Source organism: Silurus aristotelis (genome assembly GCF_946808225.1).
Source record: "Silurus aristotelis genome assembly, chromosome: 9".
Lineage (NCBI taxonomy): Eukaryota > Metazoa > Chordata > Actinopteri > Siluriformes > Siluridae > Silurus > Silurus aristotelis.
This window is the reverse complement of record NC_139582.1, coordinates 29,797,314-29,819,776: the sequence shown is the minus strand read 5'-3', so window position 1 is coordinate 29,819,776 and position 22,463 is coordinate 29,797,314. Positions and strand designations below refer to the sequence as shown.

General features: G+C 37.0%; 2 protein-coding genes and 1 long non-coding RNA gene across 11 annotated transcripts in view; all 3 read right to left on the bottom strand.

Annotated features, from left to right (window-relative positions):
* LOC310730638 (uncharacterized protein) overlaps positions 1-10,183 on the bottom strand; it is a 35,060-nt gene extending 24,877 nt beyond the window's left edge. The window contains exons 1-6 of one of the 6 annotated variants that reach the window (XR_014534871.1): positions 10,051-10,183; positions 9,279-9,417; positions 9,139-9,180; positions 6,372-6,497; positions 5,346-5,440; positions 3,555-4,171 (exon numbers count right to left, since the gene is read on the bottom strand). Coding sequence is in view for 1 of the 6 variants with exons in the window: in XM_083549674.1 (XP_083405800.1) it covers positions 7,022-7,372; positions 7,469-7,544 (427 nt within the window). In the remaining 5 variants the exon portion in view is untranslated. Of the gene's footprint in view, positions 1-3,554; positions 4,172-5,345; positions 5,441-6,371; positions 6,498-7,021; positions 7,373-7,468; positions 7,613-9,138; positions 9,181-9,278; positions 9,418-10,050 lie in introns of those variants that run through there. The other 5 variants (XR_014534872.1, XR_014534873.1, XR_014534874.1 and 2 more) reach the window with 5 other exon arrangements.
* Positions 10,184-10,392: 209 nt separating this feature from the next.
* On the bottom strand, positions 10,393-11,032 carry LOC310731543. The gene is made up of 2 exons (XR_014535252.1): positions 10,685-11,032; positions 10,393-10,590 (listed from the first exon to the last, which is right to left on the bottom strand). It is a non-coding gene; the product is annotated as an uncharacterized lncRNA (long non-coding RNA).
* A 4,452-nt stretch (positions 11,033-15,484) lies between these two features.
* LOC310730712 (CD276 antigen homolog) lies at positions 15,485-21,538 on the bottom strand. Of its 4 annotated transcripts, none has more exons than XR_014534925.1 (4): positions 20,125-20,317; positions 19,712-20,068; positions 19,101-19,415; positions 15,485-15,665 (listed from the first exon to the last, which is right to left on the bottom strand). XR_014534925.1 is itself a non-coding variant. In XM_083549775.1 (4 exons), the coding sequence occupies exons 1-4, from the start codon at positions 21,033-21,035 to the stop codon at positions 15,589-15,591; spliced, it is 444 nt and encodes a 147-aa protein (XP_083405901.1). In that variant the 5' UTR covers positions 21,036-21,050; the 3' UTR covers positions 15,489-15,588. The 4 variants fall into 4 exon arrangements, 1 of the variants encoding a protein (XP_083405901.1); XR_014534923.1 differs by lacking the exon at positions 20,125-20,317 and adding an exon at positions 21,261-21,538 and having other exon boundaries at positions 15,489-15,665; positions 19,712-19,752; XR_014534924.1 differs by lacking the exon at positions 20,125-20,317 and adding an exon at positions 21,302-21,538 and having other exon boundaries at positions 15,489-15,665; positions 19,712-19,752.
* Between the last annotated feature and the right edge of the window lie 925 nt (positions 21,539-22,463).

Here is a 22,463-nt window from a genome sequence, read left to right as displayed (position 1 = left end):
GAATTCTTGACCTGTTTTACCTTGTTAGATATTTTGCTCTGGTTTGATACCTCTCTGACTGCTGGTATTTCTAACTCTGATCTGATTCTGATCAATATTTAGATTTGCTTCTAATTGGCCTCCTAGCCTGTAATATTCCCATGTATTTAGCACCAATCTTTCACCCTTCAATTCTACATTCTAAGGATGGAAAGAATTCCTAGAGCGTGATGGTAACAATGTATGTATGTAAGAGGTGGAATCAAAAAGTTTCAAGACGAGCTCTATTTACAAAGAAGTGCTTGATTTATCCACGTTTACACACTACCACCTTCAAAATATTCCCCTTGCACAGCAACACATCGCTTCCAGCATTCCTCCCACTTCTGCAATGTGTCCTGGAAGTCTTCTTTACGAAGCAAGTCAAGCACCAGATCTCCTTATTGGTGTCGAAACAGTGACATTTGAGCTGAAACTTTATCTTCGGGGAAGGGGGGCGATATCCGCGGAAGCCAAATCTGGTGAGTAGAGTTGGTGTAGAAGTGAAATCATGTGGATTGTGCGCTGACCATAATCGACACTCAACCTGATCTCTCGTCATCTTCCAGTAATGTTTTGCCGCTCAAAACACGACTCGTTGTTGCATCGCCGTATGTCACACGTATGTCATGTTAAACATCTCTGTGGCAGGTTGGACTTGTTCCACGCAGAATTTCACGTTTGCTCTTTGTTCTAACTTGCTGCATATGATGAAATCACAGACGTGATAACGTACGTGGTCAGAATGCACCAGTTATCACCATTAGTCGCGAAACATTTTTAAACCACCTCATACGTAGGGCCTGCATTAAGTTTGCTTGACTAGACTGATTACCAAGTCTTCTGAACCAGTGAAACTAGGTTTTTAGCTTGTGTGGCCTTACAGGAGCAGTGAGTAAAGACTTTTCATGTTCAAAGGTCTGAAGACTGCTGCTCACCACTGTGGGGAAATTTTGTAACCATTATGGAAGCCATTTCAGCCAACATGTTTTTTTTGCGGTTTTCATCATAGTGGTGCTCATACACCAAACTGCATTTTATATGTGCAAGCTTCAACAGCAAGGCTCAGTGGCAACCTCACATAACCTGGCTTGAGTGTGTCTATGTTGTCATAGCTCTAGTGGAAGGTTCTCTTGAGGGTCTGGGGCAGTAACTTGATTCGCTGACATCCTGAAATCCTCTCAAATTGATTGGAGCACGTTTTTAAAGCTGATTTAGTTTGTGGAAAATTCCAAGCAGCTTATAAGAGATAAGAAACCCACATCACAATACTGTACGAGATTTAATAAATAAATACACGAGGGAGAATAATTATGAGTATTATTAAATTAATATTTTCCCATAACCTACTCTACATGGCCACTGCAGATGGACTTTTTGAACGCAACTGTATTTGTATTCGCAGTTTGATGTAATATGGCAATTAAATGCACTAAATGTTAATGGTTTAGTTTTCACAGATATTCTTGTGTGCAATTGCAGCAACAAAAAGTTTACATTTTTCTGGAAAGGAAACAAATGACTTTATGATTAATTATTATTATTTGGCAGTTATCAGAAACCCCCAAAATAGGAAGTAGCTAGTTGACTGTAAAAAGGAGCGTACGCTCACACAAACAAGCGTGCTTATATTTCTAGTCTTTTTGTCTTCTAAAATTGTTCATCTGAAACCCACAACAAAGCTCCTTTATCCTGTATTATTTTAGGACCCCAGCACTGGCATCCATTTAGAGACTGGTTCACCACATGCTGTTTTTTAATACAAGACGCTTCTTCAATGTGGTCAGCGCACTCATGCGAGAACTTTTGCTCTGTGGTTTAGAAACACTTGTTTTGTTGTTGCAGTAAGCTCCATTCAGCCTTCAGAGCTTTGAGATGAGAACTTGTAAATAAACACACGGTTTTGATATTCTGAACAATAAAATAGTAATCGAGTAAATAATAAAACCTAAAGTTTTACTTAACCCTCGCAGTGTAACCCAGGAACTACAATTTTATTTACCCCATCATGTCCAACATTATAGTTTAACCGGAACCTTTAATCGTATTGGTACCTTCAACCTGAAAGATGTTTTCCTCCGTCAATCATGTGATGGATTAAAAAAACATTTGTCAGTATGAAGTTTATGTATTACCAAATGCAGTTTTCATGCAGTCACATGTGCATGTTTTTAGTTAAAAAGAAAAAAAGGAACTTGCGTGGTGAAGGGCATGGTCATAGTCGCAAACCCACATCACACTTTGACATACTTATGCTATTTATTTGTGTAAATTAAGCACAGAGTGCAAAACTTTCCAACTGGTCATCACTTCTTAGTTTTTTTGTCCATTAGCAATAATTTAGAATTCCCAGAAAAAATATGTTTTGCACTGGTGTCTTACTGACTCAAAACTGTGAACAAACTAGCATCACAGCTGAAACACACACACACACACACACACACACACACACACACACACACACACACACACACACACACACACACACACACACACAAATTCACCCCGCCCGGTCCTGCTGGACAGCTTGTGGTTGAATCCCATGTTACTGTTTTTCTATGAGCATCAGGAAGCTGTGTGTTTAAAACATCTACTTTCTGATGATATTAAAAACAGCAATAAAATACACAACAAATGGCAGAAAATGATTTCGATTTTTTTTTAAAAGTGGGCCTTGATGCATTTTTGCCACAAATCACATCACAAAGCACTTCCTGCCACTTCCTGTAAGGCTAAAGTGCCTTCATGTCATATTTTTATTCAATGCTCAAGGTGTGAAACCACAGATGAGAAAAAAAAAACATTGAGCACATTGCATAACCTGAATGCATAATAATTTTTTTTTTCTTAGCATCTTAGCAGGTTTGTCATTGTTTCCATTTATACTATGTGTAGCTGGTACTAATGAAAAAGAAAAAAAGTAACAATGTCACACTGCCATAAATGTAACTAATCAGCTCTTGCACAGAATCTATGTGGTTTAACAGAGCTAAGAAGCTAATCATATATTATTTTCATTTCATTTACATACAGTGGGTTCAAATGTCGTTATCCATAATCTTTGATATCAAATAATAAAGTGTAGAGCAGCACATAGACAAAGAGTTGAGTGAACACTGAACTTTTAGAATAGTTCACTAGTCATTAGTTATAGGCTTCTGGCTAGCAAGTTGGTTTTGAGTTGGATACTAATGTAATACTATGATCACAGAAAACTATACACTTCTAATGCATGAAAAACAAGGTTTAAAACTGGTCGCTCTTTGGGCACGTCTCCGCTTGAAGTGCAAGTGGTCAAGATGCTAAAAAGATTGGAGGTTTGTGAGTTCAAATACCAACATTGCCAAGCTGCAACTGATGGACCAATGAGCAAGTATTAACTGCTCACTTGTGTATATATGTTGCTCTGGATAAGAGTGTCTGTCAAATGCTGGTCAAGAGAGAATAGTGTTATTTAATAAGAAGTATGTAATATTTGTGAGAGTGACTTTAAACAGTATATGTTTGTTCATGGACTAATCAAAAAAGAAAAATGAGGATATTTTACACTTTATTTTATTGCACAGTAAATTTTTTGTTACACTTATAAACTAGACAGAAATAAGCATTTAAAGTGAAACAGTGTGTTATGGGAAGCTCTCGGCCAGCGAGATGATCACAAACTATAAATAAATAAAAATCATCGTGATTAATTGGATGCTTTTTTTAAAGGCTATATAAAGTGGCTGGCCTTCTCACAACAAAAAGCTGACTAGATATGTTTTTCAGCATTGGAATTATGAATAAATTCGAATTTTGACTAGTAACTAGTCTGTGTTTATAGTGTTTCTAGTAACCAGTAACTAGAAACACACTTTATATGATTGGGCTTTACAAAAGAAGAAGATTTGTTCCTGCTTGTAAACTGATTAATCTTTCTTTGCATTCTCATAAAATAAGGCTCCATTATGGATGTGATAGAACAATCTATAAAGTCCATGTAATGGGGGTTAAACCTGCATCTGTGTGAGGTCACTGCTCGCTGTGTGGGGGTCACACCAGGTCACGGGTTAACGGGCTGCAGAAGAATGTATGTGCTGTTGAAATTATTCCTCCGAACAGCAGGGGGTTGAACATTCGCAGCGTTCGTCCGGGTACATGGCACTTCCTCATACTGTAAGAACAACGTTATGTGAGCGGATTAATAAAAAACCTTTAACACGTTCATTTAAATGTTTGAGATGCCACACAGTACTGAAGAACCGTCTATTAACCATGTTGTTTTTACCCACAATGCACTGATACAGCAAGGCTCTTTCAATATCATCATAATATAATGATATAATTTATAATATCGTTTTGACTTTTTGATTTGAGATCCGAAGATGAACATAAGATGACCACTAAGATTTAGCTTAAGATCTACATGTGTTGTACACCTTAGAACCCGCCTAATGACGGGTTTCTTATTACCCAAGTGAGTCTTGTTTGATTTAATGTTTAAACAATACACAGCTCTAAATTTCTACATTACCCCTGGTCTAAACCCGGCACTTCTTGTTAACAAAGAAAAACCAACATAAAGACCAGAGAGCTCTCTGCAAGTGTTGCTAAATCTGGGAAAATTACATAAAAGAGCCATTTTACAAGCATTGGGCATAGCTAATACAACAATTAAGAATGTTATGGTAAAGAAAGAACCTACTTTTGTACTAACAACTAAGTCTTGGAACAGGCCAATGCAATTTTTTTTTTATTTTGTTTCACATTATTAAAAAAAATAGCATTGGCCTCTAATTACTTCTGGCTGCAGACTGTAATATAACAATTATATTCTCTTCTTCGTGCAAATCAAATTTGAAATGCATTTTTTAAAATTATACATATATGCATTTTTCTGTGTTTGAATGTACTTACAGACAAACAAATTGTGCACCACTTTGAGTGCAAATGCACCGGGACATTTGACAGCTGTGGCTTTTCTATAGTATAGACTTTGTCATGTTTAACCGTCTTGTGGCACATTCACGCACACCCATTAACACATTTCAGCCAGTGTTGAATCATGCGACTTTCACACAAGGGACTTTCCAAGTTTATAGAAACAAACATGTACAATGCTTCAAACCCTGTTTATCACAACAAACAATGTTGATCAGTCCAAGAGAGATTTTAACATACTCTGAGATCTTACAGATTTTCAGAATTTCTTTTTAAAAAATAATTTTTTTTTTAAATCAGGGGAAAATGACCTTAGAAGAATCTCAATATTACATTACATTACAAAAAGTGCATATTATATACATGTACAGCATTGTTTAAAAATAAACAAAGAGAAGTTGGCCTACCACAGGGCTGAGGTTGTCCTGATGTGGATGGAAACCAGGATTTTGAGGTAGTGAATGTTTTTTTGAAGGTCTCCTGCAATGATGAACTGTAAAAACTAAAAAAAAAAATAACTGCAGATAAACCCAGAGAGGACTTCATCACCCTGTCATTATTATACACATGACTGAGGCCTGTGTTGCAATAACTATGAATAAAACATTTTATGAATTATAAATTTTATTAGGCAGTGGTAAATGGTTGAAATAATATTAATAATATATATTTAACTTTATTTAATAACAATGTAATCAAATATGATAAGGTATGTAGTTACTGCAGGAAGTACTAAATTTGTTGCTATACTTAAGCAGTTTTTTTTTTTTGTGTATCTGTACTTTACTATAGAATTTCCATTTGGGGAGACTTTTACTTTAACTTCACTACATTTCAAAGTCAAATATCTTTTTACTCAACTACATCAACTACAATAATCACTAGGCACGATGGAAGAAACTCCAGACTCGAACTCGCCACAACACCAGTGGCCTTATTAGCGTGATTTTTTTTAAGTTGTTTTTTATTTAGTTTTTTAGTTTTTAAGAAGGTTCTGGGCTCATGATAATTTGAATAGATTTCAATCAGTGTTTGACTCATTAATAACCTTAACTGAGGTGATTAAGTAAAGAGTCTTGTGACAAAAATGATACTAGGAACATTTTAGTTATAATAAATCATAGTACTTTGGATACGTAGGTACATTTGAAGTCAAATACTTTTGTACTTTTACTCAAGTGAAAGTTTAAAGGGACACTTTTACTGGAGTCTCTACTTTTTTACTCCACCAATGTTAGAAATATACATAAATATGTCAAGCATGCAATTAATGAAAGATTATCTGAGTATCTGCTGCTTTTGTTCTATCTAAACCTTTAAGTAATGACATTTAAGATCAATATAAGGCAACACTTAGTACTAACTTAGATTTATACTCTCAAAATATTCTAGGTATCGCCATACCAGCAGAATAGACTTAAAATAAAACTCACCTGTGAATATAACGGCTAGAGCGCAGTTTATTATTGCTGATATGTAGAGAAGATTTGAACACTGACAACTGACCACTGGATTATCTTCTGTTTTATTGTGTGAAATATGACATGATTGGTGATTATCTGGAAACAATTAAAGAAATATCAGATCAGAATCAGAATCGGGTTTAGTGGCCAAGTGTGTTGACACACAAGGAATTTGGTTCCAGCTGTGTGATTGTTGGGATTCCATCATATTAACACCAGAAACAGAAACTTCAACAAGTCGAGTATAATTGACCCAAAAGAGTCGCAGTGTTTTGACAAACGGACTGGGCCAGTAGATGATGAGGGGGTGAACTAATATAAATTAACGAAAGGTTCACAAAGATTCTCAAAAGAATCAGGCTCATTATAGGTTATTAATAGCTTTAGGTTTTGAAAACTTTCTACTGATGATAATAGCTGTGATCAGTGTAAACAAAAAAGAAATTGTACACCACTTTAAGAAACCAGTTAAGTAGAAAGACAGTTTATGACGATAAAATAGAAATTGTGGAGTGTTGAAAAATATGCATATCAGGAAAGGTCACTTTCATCAAAACATGGCCACTAAAAAACATTACTATTGTTATAGTAATTATTGTAAAATAATATAAAAAACTCACCAGCTGAATGATTCCGGATGTAAAGTCTGATTCCACGGCTGATTTTAAGAAGTGAACCAGTTGTAGTGTGAATACAATAATACACTCCTAATTCATTAGTACTGATATTGTGTATAAATAAACTGCTGTTGTATTGCAGTGAGAAAGATTTGCTGAAGGTCTGGTTACTGTATTGTGGCTCATCAGGATGAATTCTGAAAGAGCGTAATATAAACACTGGGGAATCTGACGGTTTCATCAGGAACCAGAGCACATCTTTTACAGCCACTTCGCACTGTAGGGTCACAGTTTGTCCCAAATCTACCAACATGTCTGTGAAACCTTCTGCAGCTCCACAGCACACAAGTAGATCTAGCAAACAGCAAACAAACACACAAACCATCTGAGCCAGTCACAAAATAATAAGAAATACAATCAGTAAATGAAGAATGTTTTAATAATGCTTACAGAGTTGAAGTTGTATAATCCTCATGCTGTGTGTGAAATGCTGCTCTCTAACAGCGTAATCTGTAAACACTAACATGTTCGCTTTCTGCCACAGTCAGGAAACACCTTCTTGTCAAGCTTTAAACAACAGACAGAGGAAGTGCTCCGACCACAACCGTTTCTTTTTTTTTTCTTCTAAATTCTCCTTCACACTTTAGAAAAAAAGCTCATTAAAATTTCAGACATTTGTTTCATACTTTAAATGTGTTTGTTAATTAATTGTCAATAGTTTTATACTGCAAAATCTTAAATGTAAGAACTTTTCCCCTATGTCCATCTCAGAGCATTATATATACATATATATATATATATATATATACAAACACACACATATATGTTCACACTCTTTCACACAAAGACGTCATTTAGAGTCAGCAATGTACATCCTGGCATTTGGGAGCATGGAGGAAACTGGAGAATTCACAGGAAACCTTTTTCTATGACTCAAGAGGGTTCATTTTAAATAAGCTGCAGGAGCTGAATGCCAAAACACACAACACACACACACACACACACACACACACACACACACACACACACACACACACACACACACACACCCTTACTGAATGCTAAAAACTATGTTCCTAGTGGTAACCGAGTGCTATAACACATGATGTGGAATTGAATTTTAATGTATTTTATGTATTATTTATTAGTGTTTACAATGGCACTGCAGATGAAGGTAGAAAGGATTAGGGTTAGGTTTTAGTCTTAGGGTCAGGGTTGGGGGTCAGATTTTATGGGTTAAGGGTCAGGGATAGGATTATGATGTTAGAGTCAGGGTTAGGGTAAGGGGTTAAGGGTAAAGGATATGGATTAAAGGTGATATCTTTAGGGTCAGTTTAAATGGTTAGGTTTCATGTAAGCAGTGAAAATTAGGGGAAGGGGGTCAGGGTTAGAGTGAGGAGTCAGAGTTAGAGGTTAGTGGTCAGAGTCAGGAGTTTGGGATAGGGTCAAGGATACCTTAGATATTTTCTCTCCAGACTACCAGAGGGCACCCACTTGTTATCCCATCTGACTGTTTCTGACAGTAGGAGTGCAGTTTTTTTCTGCTTTTGTTGTCACATCCTTTTTCTGAGTTAATGTTGTACATCTGCTTTGTTTTACTCAACATCCACATTATATAAACTTAGATATTCTTAGATATTCATTACAACATAATCATAATTAGAGGTTATAAACTGGGGATTAGGGTCAGGATGATAGACAGAGTCATGATTAAGAAATAGATGATTCAAGAAGAGACTTTATTCTGTTCAAATAAAAAATTTTATTCACATTATTTTTATGACATTGCTTTTTTTTATTACATCACATCACAAAAAATGTACAATGGGACCAAATGATCGGTTTGATTTTAGAACAAAGGTCGCGAAACAAAACAAAACAAAACAAAAAAGAGAAGTCAGTGTGTGTCTCACAGGATGGTTAAAAAACAACCTCAGCTTCATGGTGACAATGAAGCAGTATGTGTGTGTGTGTGTGTGTGTGTGTGTGTGTGTGTGTGTGTGTGTGTGTGTGTGTGTGTGTATGTGTGTGTGTGTGTGTGTGTGTGTGTGTGTGTGTGTGTGTGTGTGTGTGTGTGTGTGTGTATTTTAGGCCTCATGAGAAAGCTGAGTAAAGATTACCAGGGTGAAGATGCTGTGGTCCTGCACTTGTGTGAAGTAATTCTGCAGAAAAGCACAGAAGATATCAGGATGTGGGAGGAGTTTAAAGAGGAATAACAGAGTGTTTGGTTACTAAATCAGGGACAGTGGTGTAAATCAACCTGTGATCCATTGAGCTGCTCTTCCTTACAGTTTGGAGGTTGGAACTTTGGGAAATTTGATCTTCCACAGCGGCTCCCGATCCAGACTGAAACATCATTAACGCATCTGATATCAGTCTTCTAGCAGTGTGGAGTTTTTCTGTTCAGCTCAAAAAGTTATTAAACCTCATTCATCTACAATATATTCTTACTGTTTATGAAGTAATTATACTTAACCATAATTTTTTTATTCATCTGAACAACAAAAAAAGCGATATCTGGCACTTGGAACTTAAAACATTTTCAGGACAAAAAAAAAAACAAAACCTTGAACCTATTTATTTATTTATTTATTTATTTATTTGTTTGCTTGTTTAAATATCAATAGCTTAAAGGTCTGAAAAAATGTGTGACTCAAAAAATGACAAACATTCAGATACACACCTTTATATTAAATATATGTACAGGGATATAATTATTTATTATTTATCATATTAATCATTATTACAGGAATAAAATACATTACTTAAAGTTGGCAATATAATATTTATATCATTTATATACAATTAATCTGTATTTAGCAATTATAACAATAATACAATAGTTTTTAAATTATTATTATTATTATAATTACTACGTATTAATGGTAATAATGTACACACTTGATCCTAATACATTTTTAAATCTGATTATTAATTATTTTCTACTATTCAGATTATTTTGATGAAAAAACATTTCTTTTTATTTTTAAAGGTATTTTTATTTTAAAGAAAGTTTAGTTAAAAAGCTTTACCTATGACAGAAAAGATCACAAGACAGTTTATTATTCCTGATACGATCGCCACTTTCCTCCAAAGTTCATCTTCACCAGCTGTCTGATTCTGCTGCTGTCTAATGTCACCCATCTGATTGTCTGGAATTGATTAGATCAGACTGTTTTTATTTTTTTTTAAATATACAAATTAATAATATGCAACATTTTATATACAAATAATCTGGATGTAAAGTCTGATTTCAGGGCTGATAACAGGAGGTGAACCAGCTGGAGTTTGACTACAATAATAAACTCCTAATTCATTAGTACTGATATTGTGTATGAATAAACTGCCGTTGTATTGCAGTGAGAAAGTCTTTCTGAAGGTCTGGTTGCTGTATTCTGCCGTCAGGGACCTGGTCGCGAAAGAGCGTAATATAAACACTGGAGGTTCTGACAGCTTCATCAGGAACCAGTACACATGTTTTACATCTACTTCACACTTTAGAGTCACATTTTGTCCCAAATTTACCAACTTCTCTGTGAACCTTTTTGCAGCACCACAGCACACAAGTAGATCTAACGAAAAGAAAGCACATATACAACCATGAACTTATTTGTACAAAATAAAGTAAATAACAGGTAAACACCTTACTGATGTAAGTGCACTCACAGAAGTAAAGCTGTATGGTCTTCATCATGATCTTCACGATGATCTTCACAGCGGTGCCTCTGAAGGCTCTACAGCCACTCACTCAGGAAACATCAGATGAGTGAAACTGTTGTCTGACCTCAACTGTGAGGTTTTTCAACACTTTATGCATGTTTCCTCCAGACACGTCCCCGTGACACGTCTAAAGCAACACCTCCGAGCACCACACAGGATCTTATTCCAAATGAGAGGTATATTCTTCATGGAAACATTATTTAAAGTTGTAAACGTTGGATTATATTACTACCACAGGTACCTGGGATCATAGGGTGCTAATTAGAAACATGATGGAAAGGGATCACTGGAGGTCATCTGGGAAAATGCAGGGTTATTTTATGAGGGTAGTGCAGCTGTGGCTACTGTGAAAGGAGACGTGTTGAATTGTGTTGAACAAATCTTTAGTGCCTTTATCTAACTACAGAACTCACATCATATTATATATAATTAAAAGGAAAATATACCTGTTTTGGAATAAGAATTGCTCGTTTTTTTTGTTTCACACTATCTTCATTAAACAAAAGGTTGCACACAGATTTATAAATTTGTGTAATGCGTAAAAATGCGTACAAATATATATTTTTTAAATGCTTTTAAAAAAGTAGTAAAAAGAAAATGACAAGTGCATACAATAATTAACTATATACCACTTATGACCTGCAAAATCTGGCATTTGGGACTTTTTCTGGATGAACACAAAAAAAGCCTTAAACCTATTTATTTATTTATTTGTTTGTTTGTTTTGTATTTGTTTGCTTGTTTAAATATCAATAGCTTAAAGGTCTAACAAAATGTATGATTCATAAAATGAATAACATTCAGATACACACCTTTATATTAAATATATGTACAGTGATATAATTATTTATTATTTATAATATAATCATTATTACAGGAAAAAAATCATTACTTAAAGTTGGCAATATAATATTTTTTAATAAAATAATAATGGTCACTGTATTATCTATTAATGATTTTTTTTATAACAAAATAAACTGCGTTTCTCTACAACGGAGTACATATCGAGCGATAAAGGGTTTTATTTTATTTTTACAGACACGTGACACAACAACAGTAACACAAACGTTAGGACTATTAATAACCACATTCAGAGAGGACCAGTGCGATACAAACATCCGGGAAAAACCGTGGAGACAAGAGTCGTGTCCTAAATCACTGACTCGTTCACTTATTCACTACATAGTGCACGAAAAGTGAGTTGAGTTTATGGGAAGAAGGGGATGGAAAGAAGTGAGCGAATTCGGACACTGACGTAAAAAATCCTGCGTCAGAGAGGAGAGACTGTCGCGGACAATATACGTCATCAATCCTGTATTAACATCTTCAGTGTCTCTTAAAACCTTTATGATATATATTTGTAAATATATATAAAATAAAAAATGTAATACAAACACACACACACACACACACACACATATATATATATATATATATATATATATATATATATATATATATATATATATATATATATATATACATACATACATACATACATACACATATCAAATGTATAAAAAGATATATTAAAATGTACACAGATATACATAAATGTACATTATCTAAAATATATATTAAATTATCAAAAACCAAAGTCACGTTTTATTCAATTCATTCATCATTTAACAACAATAGACGGGTATAAGAACATGCATTATGTTTACAGTAATTATTATCATTTCTGTCAGACAAGCTGCTTCATTTCGTTGCACACAATCTTCATTAAACAAAAGGTTACACACCAATTTATTATATAATAAAATATTATAAATATTTTTTTAAATGCTTTAAAAATATAGTTTTAAAAAATGACAAGTGTATACAATAAATAACGATATACCACTTATGACCTCAAGAGGGCACAAGAAACCTCTTTTTAATTATATTATTATAATCCAGTGGTTCTTACACTTTTTTTCTGACATTCCCTACTTTGGAGGGCGTAATATAAACACTGAAGGTTCTGACGGCTTCATCAGGAACCAGTACACATTTTTTTACATCTACTTCACATTGTAGAGTCACATTTTGTCCCAAATTTACATTTGCATGAGTCACCCTCCCTTACAAAAAGTTTGAACAGGAAGTATTTTGCATATCACATGTTTAGCAAAGTTGTCGACAAACAGTGCACAGGAGGGAACCACTTAGAGTGCATGAAAGGGAACTATTACAAGGCCTTTTAGGTCAAGTCAAGTTTATTTGTATAGCACTTTTTACAACAGACATTGTCTCAAAGCAGCTTTACAGAAATCAACAGTCAAGGTGAATGGTGTGTGTTTATCCCTGATGAGCAGCCGTGGCAACTGTGGCAAGGAAAAACTTTTACAACATGCTTTAGATGGTAAGAAATAAAGCAGAGTAAGTAGCTGGACTTTTTAAGATTCTCAGGTGAAATGACAAATTAGTTGCTCTAAACATTTTATAATAATGGGGTACAATTAACATTAACAAGAGAAACCGAATCTAAACAAGAGAAATGGTGTTTCCGTTTCAGTTGTTTGTCAGTTTCTGTTCCACTGTCGTGGTTGCCTTCTTGTTTAGCTGATTAAATTACACAATGTCGCAGTGCTGATCTTCAACAATGACAAAAGCCTAAAATGAAAGTTCTGACTATTTATGTCATATTGTGCCTAATTTTTTAATGAAAATGTATCATTTTCCTACTATTCCTGTTTTCAGACATCACCTGTTGGACTTAAAATCTTTAAACTGTGTATATGGGGTCAAACCTTATACATGGGACGAACACACAAAAAAAATAAAAACAAGCAGGGCAATAGTTGGATGTGGTGTGTGAAATGTGTGTGAAATATTTAAGTGGCTGCATTCTTAAGGACAATTAAATTAAACAATTTGTTGGTCATATGTCTTACCTACATCCGCTACCTTCTTGAAGGGGCTGCTCCGGCCAGTAACACATAATACATTACCGCTAAATTAAAACCCTCAAGCTAACAAAATGAACAAAAAACAACACAGTGGATTCACGATTATTATTATTATATTTAGAAAATACCAGATTTTATGCCGCCCGTATCATTTTATTTTGTTGTAAGGCCGGTCCGTGAAAATATTGTCTGAAATTAAACCGGTCCGTGGCGCAAAAAAGGTTGGGGACCGCTGATCTAGAAGGTCTGCATGATGACTTGTCATTGTCTGAAGGGCACATGTGGATGAGATGTTTAATTCAGCTAATTTCACAGAGCACTTTATTTATTATTGACACTATGATAGCGGGTCAGGCGTGAGCGTTCAATTCTTTATGGCATTGGATGTTGATAAACGTTTTTCCCCCATTATGGCCCATTGTGATTCCTGCTGATTTTCCATGTGCACTTTTAGGCTTGTGTACTTTTTTTGCGGCATGACGCATGCAGTCAGAGATGAGCTGATAAAAATTGTGACTACGAAGGGATGCATATGGTCAGTGTTGGGAAACTTTACTTTTAAAAGTAACGCATTACAATATTGAGTTACTCCCCAAAAAAGTAACTAATTGCGTTACTTAGTTACTTTTTATGGAAAGTAATGCGTTATATTACTTTTGCGTTACTTTTTCTTACCTGGCTAAGGCTTGATCTCTTTCAGGTCTTACAGGTGTAACAGGTGAGAAGTTCTTGTACTAGTGTTTAATGCAGGAATGCACGGGTGGCCAACCCGAGGCTCGCGAGCCGCATGCGGCTTTTTATGGCTGGTTTCATGCGGCTCTTACGTTCATATCGAAGTTTGTGTTTGTTTGTTTTTAATGTGCGTGTTCGCTTCGCTTGAGTTCAATACGGTATTTTTAAGACTTAAATGATCTCACCGCTACTGGGAAACTTTGCGGTATATTCATCTCACGCACACGCGCATTTGACGAAAATACCGTATTGAACTCAAGCGAACACGACATAAAAAAAAAAACAACACAAAGTCTGTGTTTTCTGTCATTATGTTGGTGTGTGACATTTACAATAAATCTGGCTGAGCAGAGTGTGTGTGTGTGTGTGTGTGTGTGTGTGTGTGTGAGTGTGAGAGAGAGATAGGAAGGGATGGGTGATGATCACGTGTGCCCATGTGTATGATGTGGCTCGGGTAAGTATCTGAAAATCTATTTACTAAATATTAATTAACTGAAATCAAGCCTTTGTTGTTTATCTTGAGTTGCGGTGCAGGTTTCATTCGGCTCTCTCTCTTCCACATCTGTAGTGCTGTGCTTTGCTTGCAGATGTTTTTTTAATTTGAAGTGGTATTTTTTGCCGTTGACAAAAGCTTTTCACCAACACATAATTTACACTTAACGATTATTCCCTCCTCCTCGACTATTTCAATATAATGTGAATACTTCCATCGCAGTAATGTAATGCTCTGTCCTGCCATCTCCTCTTCTGACCAGCTTCTGTTCCCACGGCTCGCACGTAGGGGAACAGAAGACGAGATTACGTTCATTTTAATGCAAAATAATCGAACTGAAAAGTAACTCGCATTACTTTTATAAAAAAGTAACTCAGATGTTAGTGTGTAAATTTATAATGTAACGCGCTACTTTACTCGTTACTCCAGAAAAGTAATATTATTACGTAACGCACGTTACTTGTAACGCGTTACCCCCAACACTGCCTATGGTGAGCACAATACTTATGTACAGGTAGTGGAATTCGAACAATTTTTGTATTTATTTGCATGTTTTTGACCTCTCAACACACATTTTTCCTCCAAAGAGGAAGTGTGTTTAAAATGTAATAAATACTTGTCATAAATACTTAAAAATATATAGATAGATAGATAGGAGTAAAAGCAAAGAAACTAAGAGAAGCCTCTATTTTATAAATAGTGGGATGCATCTTTAACCCTCTTCAGGTGGGTCAATTGCTCAGTAGAAGGAATCCAAGCAGGAACAGCAAAAGACTGTCTGGTCTTCTCAGGTTCAGACTTCTGTTCTCTGCGTAGCACAAACAAACAATTGACTGAGTAATGTTCTAAAAAATAACTGTTTTTTTCAATACACAAAGTTGACAAGCTACATTTCTTGACCATTTTTCATGATCAGGTTCACCAACTACATCAAGCTAAAACACCCACTGATCTGAACAAATGTGTGTCTGTGCGGACTGCAATATTTAAATCTTTCTTTTTTTTATGTTTTCAAGAATCACATAATACTTTAGTGCATTTTTTTAAAAACAATCCTCAGAAATGTTTGTCCTCAGAATCTCTTGGGTATGAAAGACAATTTCTGATCCCAGGAATAGTCTGGAGAATCAATCTTAAAAACCATGGTCTGTGGAAGATCTCTTCTCCTGATGCAGCTTGAGCAACATGATTGGGTTAATGTTTTGGATTACTTCCTGTTTTTACTTTCAAGATTGAAAACTAGAGTTCACACTAGAGTTCACACAAGAGTGTTGTAATTAAGCTGATCTGCATTGTGGTTTGACTGTTTGCACAGAAAGCACTGTGGACTTTTTTTTTTATCTCAAAATCTTCATGTACACTTTATGCTCTGGTCTACATGCATTCCTGCAAGATGTTTTGCAAACCTGCATGTACAAACACGACGCACAAGCATCTAGGTACAAGCGTCTTACTATTATTAACTGAAGCAGCAGCAGTAGTAATGGTTATTTTAGAAAGTCATTTAAGTCATACACAACCCAGCCATTAGGGGGGCACAAGCCAGTGTACTCTTAGTGCCGGTCCCAAGCCCGGGTAAATGGGGAGGGTTGCGTTAGGAAGGGCATCCAGCGTAAAACATGTGCCAAATCAAATATGCGGGTCACGATTAAGAATTTCATACCAGATCGGTCGAGGCCCGGGTTAACAACGACCGCCACAGGTATCGTTAGCCGACAGGGTACCGGTGGAAATTGGGCTACTGTTGGCCGAAGGAGGAGAAGGAGAGGAGGAAGACGTCTACAGAGACAGCAGGGAAAGGAGAAGTGGAGGAGAGTAGAGGTTCGGGTTGGTACTTTAAATGTTGGTACTATGACGGGTAAAGGGAGAGAGATAGCTGATATGATGGAGAGGAGAAAGGTAGATGTGTTGTGTGTTCAGGAGACCAAGTGGAAAGGGAGTAAGGCCAGGAACATTGGAGGTGGGTTTAAACTGTTTTATCATGGTATGGATGGGAAGAGAAATGGTGTAGGGGTGATTCTGAAGGAAGCGTACAGTAAGAGTGTAGTGGAGGTGAAGAGAGTTTCTGATAGGGTGATGATCGTGAAGCTGGAAGTTGAAGGGATGATGATAAATGTCATCAGTGCCTATGCTCCACAAGTCGGCTGTGAGATGGAGGAGAAGGAAATATTCTGGAGTGAATTAGATGAAGTGGTAGAAGGTGTACCTAGAAATGAACGATTGGTGATTGGGGCAGACTTTAATGGACATGTAGGTGAAGGGAACAGAGGTGATGAGGAGGTGATGGGTAGGTATGGTTTTAAGGAGAGGAATGTGGAAGGGCAGATGGTGTTAGATTTTGCTAAAAGGATGGAAATGGCAGTGGTGAACACGTATTTTAAGAAGAAGGAGGATCATAGGGTGACGTATAAGAGTGGAGGAAGGTGCACACAGGTGGATTATGTTCTATGTAGGAGATGCAACCTGGAGATTGGAGACTGTAAGGTGTTGGCAGGGGACAATGTAGCTAGACAGCATCGGATGGTGGTCTGTAGGATGGTTTTGGAGGCGAAGAAGAAGAGGAGGAGAGTGAGGACTGAAAGAAGAATAAGATGGTGGAAACTTAAGGAGGAAGAGTGTAGTGTGAGGTTCAGGGAAGAGGTCAGACAGGGGCTCGGTGGTGGTGAAGAGGTGCTGAATGATTGGGAAACTACTGCAGGAGTGATAAGGGAGGTAGAAAAGTACTTGGTGTGACATCTGGGAATAGAAAGCAAGACAAGGAGACGTGGTGGTGGAATGAGGAAGTGCAGGAGAGCATAAGGAGAAAGAGGTTGGCAAAACAGAAGTGGGATCGACAGAGTGATGAGAAAAGTAGGCAGGAGTACAAGGAGATGCAGCAGCAGGTTAAAAGGGATGTGGCGAAAGCCAAGGATAAGGCATATAAGGAGCTGTATGAGAGGTTGGACACTAAAGGAGGAGAAAAGGATTTGTACCGATTGGCCAGGCAGAGGAACCGAGCTGGGAAGGATGTGCTGCAAGTTAGAGCAATAAAGGATGAAGATGGAAATGTGTTGACTAGTGAGGAGAGTGTGTTGAGAGGGTGGAGGGAGTATTTTAAACAGCTGATGAATGAGGAAAATCAGAGAGAGAGAAGGTTGGATGATGTGGAGATGGTGAAGCAGGAAGTGGATAGTATTAGTAAGGAGGAAGTGAGAGCAGTGATTAAGAGGATGAAGAGTGGAAAGTCGGTTGGACCAGATGACATACCGGTAGAAGCGTGGAGATGTTTAGGAGAGATAGCAGTGGAGTTTTTAACCAGATTGTTTAACAAGATTCTGGAAGGTATGAAGATGCCTGAGGAATGGAGAAGGAGTGTGCTGGTACTGATCTTTAAGCATAAGGGATATGTGCAGACCTGCAGTAACTACAGGGGAATTAAGTTGATTAGTCACACCATGAAGTTATGGGAAAGAGTAGTGGAAGCCAGGCTGAGAGAAGAGGTGACCATCTGTGAGCAACAGTATGGTTTCATGCCGAGGAAGAGCACCACAGACGCATTATTTGCTTTGAGAATGTTGATGGAGAAGTATAGAGAAGGACAGAAGGAATTGCATCTGACGAGGTCAGACAGGAGTCTCCATGGTCTATGATGTTTGCGGATGATATATTGTTATTTGTGGTGAGAGTAGTGAGCAGGTTGAGAAGAGCCTGGAGAGGTGGAGGTACACGCTGGAGAGAAGAGGAATGAAAGTCAGAAGGAGTAAGACAGAGTACATGTGTGTGAATGAGAGGGAGGGCAGTGGAGGGGTGCGGTTGCAGGGAGAAGAGGTGGAGAAGGTGGAGGAGTTCAGGTATCTGGGGTCAACAGTGTAAAGTAAGGGAGAGTGTGTTAGAGAAGTGAAGAAAAGAGTGCAGGCAGGGTGGAGTGGGTGGAGAAGAGTGACAGGAGTGATTTGTGATAGAAGAGTATCTGTGAGAGTGAAAGGGAAAGATTATAGGACTGTGGTGAGACCTGAGATGTTGTATGGATTAGAGACAGTGGCATTGAGTAAAAGACAGGAGGTGGAGCTGGAGGTAGCAGAGCTGAAGATGTTAAGGTTTTTGTTGGGAGTGACGACGATGGACAAGATTAGAAATGAGTTTATTAGAGGGACAGCGCATGTAGGACGTTTTAGTGACAAGGTGAGGGAGGCGAGATTGAGATGGTTTGGACATGTGCAGAGGAGGGACATGAGTAATAATTAGATTTAAGTCATACACATACCTGTAACTTTGAGATAAACTGTATTTGGAATAAGTGTCTTTGGAAAGTTGCAGGTATAAATCCCCGCATCAGACTTTTTCAGTTTACGCAGTTGGATAGAAAAGTTGCCCTTCGCAAACTCCGATGGAAAAGTCTCCACTCTGCCTTGGAATTCAGAGTGCTGCTCAGTAAAATCTACTTTGCCTTTGATGATGTCGCACACAGTTGTGCTGTCGTTGTGTCGCCAGTAAACGTTCTGTGCAGTCTGTTCGGTCGAACATGGCAGGATGACGTTACGTCCAACAACAGCGTCAACAGTAACACTCTTTGTCGAAACTGCAAAAACAAACGGAGATAAAATACATCTAAACAGTCTTGCTCAAGGTATTTGAAATCGCAAGTTTTCGATCCGTTGCCTAATGCTTTAACCACCAAGTTACCACTTGGACATGGACCTGGACTTTTACTTGCTCAAATGGGTCAAAAATTAGTTTAGGAACAAATTTAATGTCATTTCAGCAACAAAATACAGCAAAATACAGCATTTTTAAACGAATGCCACGGGAGCTCAGCTCTGGGTGCAGGACAAAAAACCCTAAATACAACTAGCGATAATTTAGTCGAGGGCTTACCTTTGGTTTTAAGCAATAGGACAGCAATGAAAATTAAACACCTGAGGAAGAAAACAACAGAGTGGAATTACAGAATATTCATAATGGTATTTATAAAGGTAATATTCGTAAAGTTAATATAACTCCTCTGTAGATTATAAATGAGAGACCTTTATTTTTTATCCCTATGCACAGGGAGTTGTAAATTAAAGTGCTGGCTAAGAAATTATCGATTTTTTCATTAGATTTATCATTTTATATAGACGTTTAAAAGCGCTTAGTTGCTTTATGTCATGGTAAATGTCTAAATTTGACATCAAATAAAACCCATCAGTCCATATATACTAGTATATATTGCACATTAGCCAATGATATTTTCTAATGATATTCAATGTCTGTTGTGAAAAGCGCTATATAAATTAACTTGACGTGACTTAATGCCCTCAGAAATGTACACGTTTTGGTAAAACTGTCTGGTCCTAAATAACATGACAACTATTGTTAATGTTGATGACAATTATTTTTTGATTATTATTATTAATTATGGTCATTTAAGCATGATATTATCACTTTTAAGTAATAAAACATGGCCTACCCTCCTCTATGGCACCATGAACTTGACTAAGCACAGAACTGGTACAGACTACAGTTACTGTTATTACTATTCAACTGCAAAGTATATAGTGTTAGTGTTCACCATCAGCAGGTGTCTGGCAGATGTTCTTCATCAATGCCAGGTAGATATTTGGGTCACCACCAAGCTAATCTCTCTTTTTTTTTTTTTTTTTTTTTTTTTAAGCAATTATTCCTGGTTTATAGACATAAATAAATTTTCCTGTGAAATATGTACCTCTTTTCCTAGTAGGACCGAGAGGTGAAATGGATATGCTTAGGCTTGTGATAAGAATTTTGTAATCTTGCTTTTAAATAAATAAGGTGCTGGTGATAAAAGGTGATAAACCTCAAACTCCATAGTTCCAGCACACATTTTCGTGTCTATATTGAACGACGCCAACTGAAAAAAGGAGTGATGTTGGACAAATAAATAACATCTGGATTTAATAGGTGATGGGAAATATTATGGGATATTTTTATCATGGGCCCAGTAGATAACAAGGCGTGGTTTGGGTAATCAAAACAATAGAAAAAAAGCAAGTTCCGTTTTTATACATTAAAGTTAATCAAAGATAGTTAAACCTGTTTTAAACCTGTTCCGCTTACTAGAATTTCTGGTTAAACGATGCTACGACGAGGGGATTTCCCCGACTCAAGGCCACCACGAGCTATATATTAAACATTCATTTAATCCAGCTAACTTTTTATCCGATACGTACCTCACGTCCATTTCGACAAACTGAAGTAAAATTAATAAGTTCTATTATTTCTATCTGGGAGTAACGGTTATTTTTTACATAGACGTCACAATGGAGACGAGCTTAAAATAATGGACGTCACATCCGCAAAGTTTAATTAATATTTGATTTCTCTTTTCGTTACATTTATTTAGAACTAGAATAAACTTTAGAAGAATTATTGCCACAATTATTAAATCATAGTAATTACCACTTACTTTAATAATGAGCGTCTTTTAAAAAAAATAAATGACCCCACTACACGTGACTGGTGCTACGTCACTGCCGGTCTGATGGTCCGCACTACGAGGTCCCAACCTTTATTTTGGAGAGCCCTATGTTTCAGATGTTTCTTGCTCTACCTCACCATAATCACCTAATTTAGCTTATTAACAGCCCTTCTTCAGTTGAAGCAGGGGTGCTAGAGCAAAACTACACTGGACTGGGTTTCTACAGGATAAAGACTGGGAATATCTCAAATTGTTTACATTTATTTTTATTTGGTTTATTTTATTTTATTTTAATTTATTATTAGGTCCCTTACGAGGGAAATATCAAGGTCCGTGACGTCGGAGTGACGTGGGGCCGCCTTCCTGTGGGCTCACCACCTGCAGGAGGGACCGTGAGGGACGGTGCTGTGAGGATTGGGCAGCAGTCGAAGGCGGGGGTCTGCTTAGACTGCTGCCCCCGCGACCCGAATTATGGATAAGCGGGAGAGAATGAATGAATGAATGATGAATATTTTTATTTGTATGGCACTTTTAACAAAGGAAATGGTCTCCAAGCAGACTTACAGAGATAATGCGGTTATAAAGAATGTATAAGTTTGTTCCTTTTAATTGTAAGTTTATCCCTAATGAATCCCAGTGGCAACTGTGGCCAGGACCAAAAACTCCCTGAGATGGAATGAGAATGAAACCTTGAGAGGAACCAGACTCAAAAGGAAACCCATCTTCATCCTCAACAACGAATGTCCATTCATAGCACTTTCATCAGTGTTGATGCGTGCTGTACAGTGATTGATGTTTAAATGCAGAATGGTTCATGCAACATGTGATCCTGAGCCATTGTAGCAGGCTGTTGATATGAGTTACAGTCAAAATCATCCTCAAAGTTCTTGAATCAGTACACCAATGACACTGGTATGATGATGTGTTATGTCAATATGGTTTGTCAAGGTTCAAGTTTCAATGGACATTGTCTTAAAGCAGCTTTACAGAATTTGTATGTATATGGTGCTGGTACACCAGCAGTAGATCAGCTCATCTTTGAGTGAATGAATGAGTGTTAAATGGTCTCTAGACCAGCTGTGAAATAGAGAGATTTGAGTGGTGCCCTGTTTCTCAAGGCAGAAATGAAATTAAGGTGTTTACAAGACACCACCGCTGAGGCTGGTCCACTCATACCACTAAACACACACA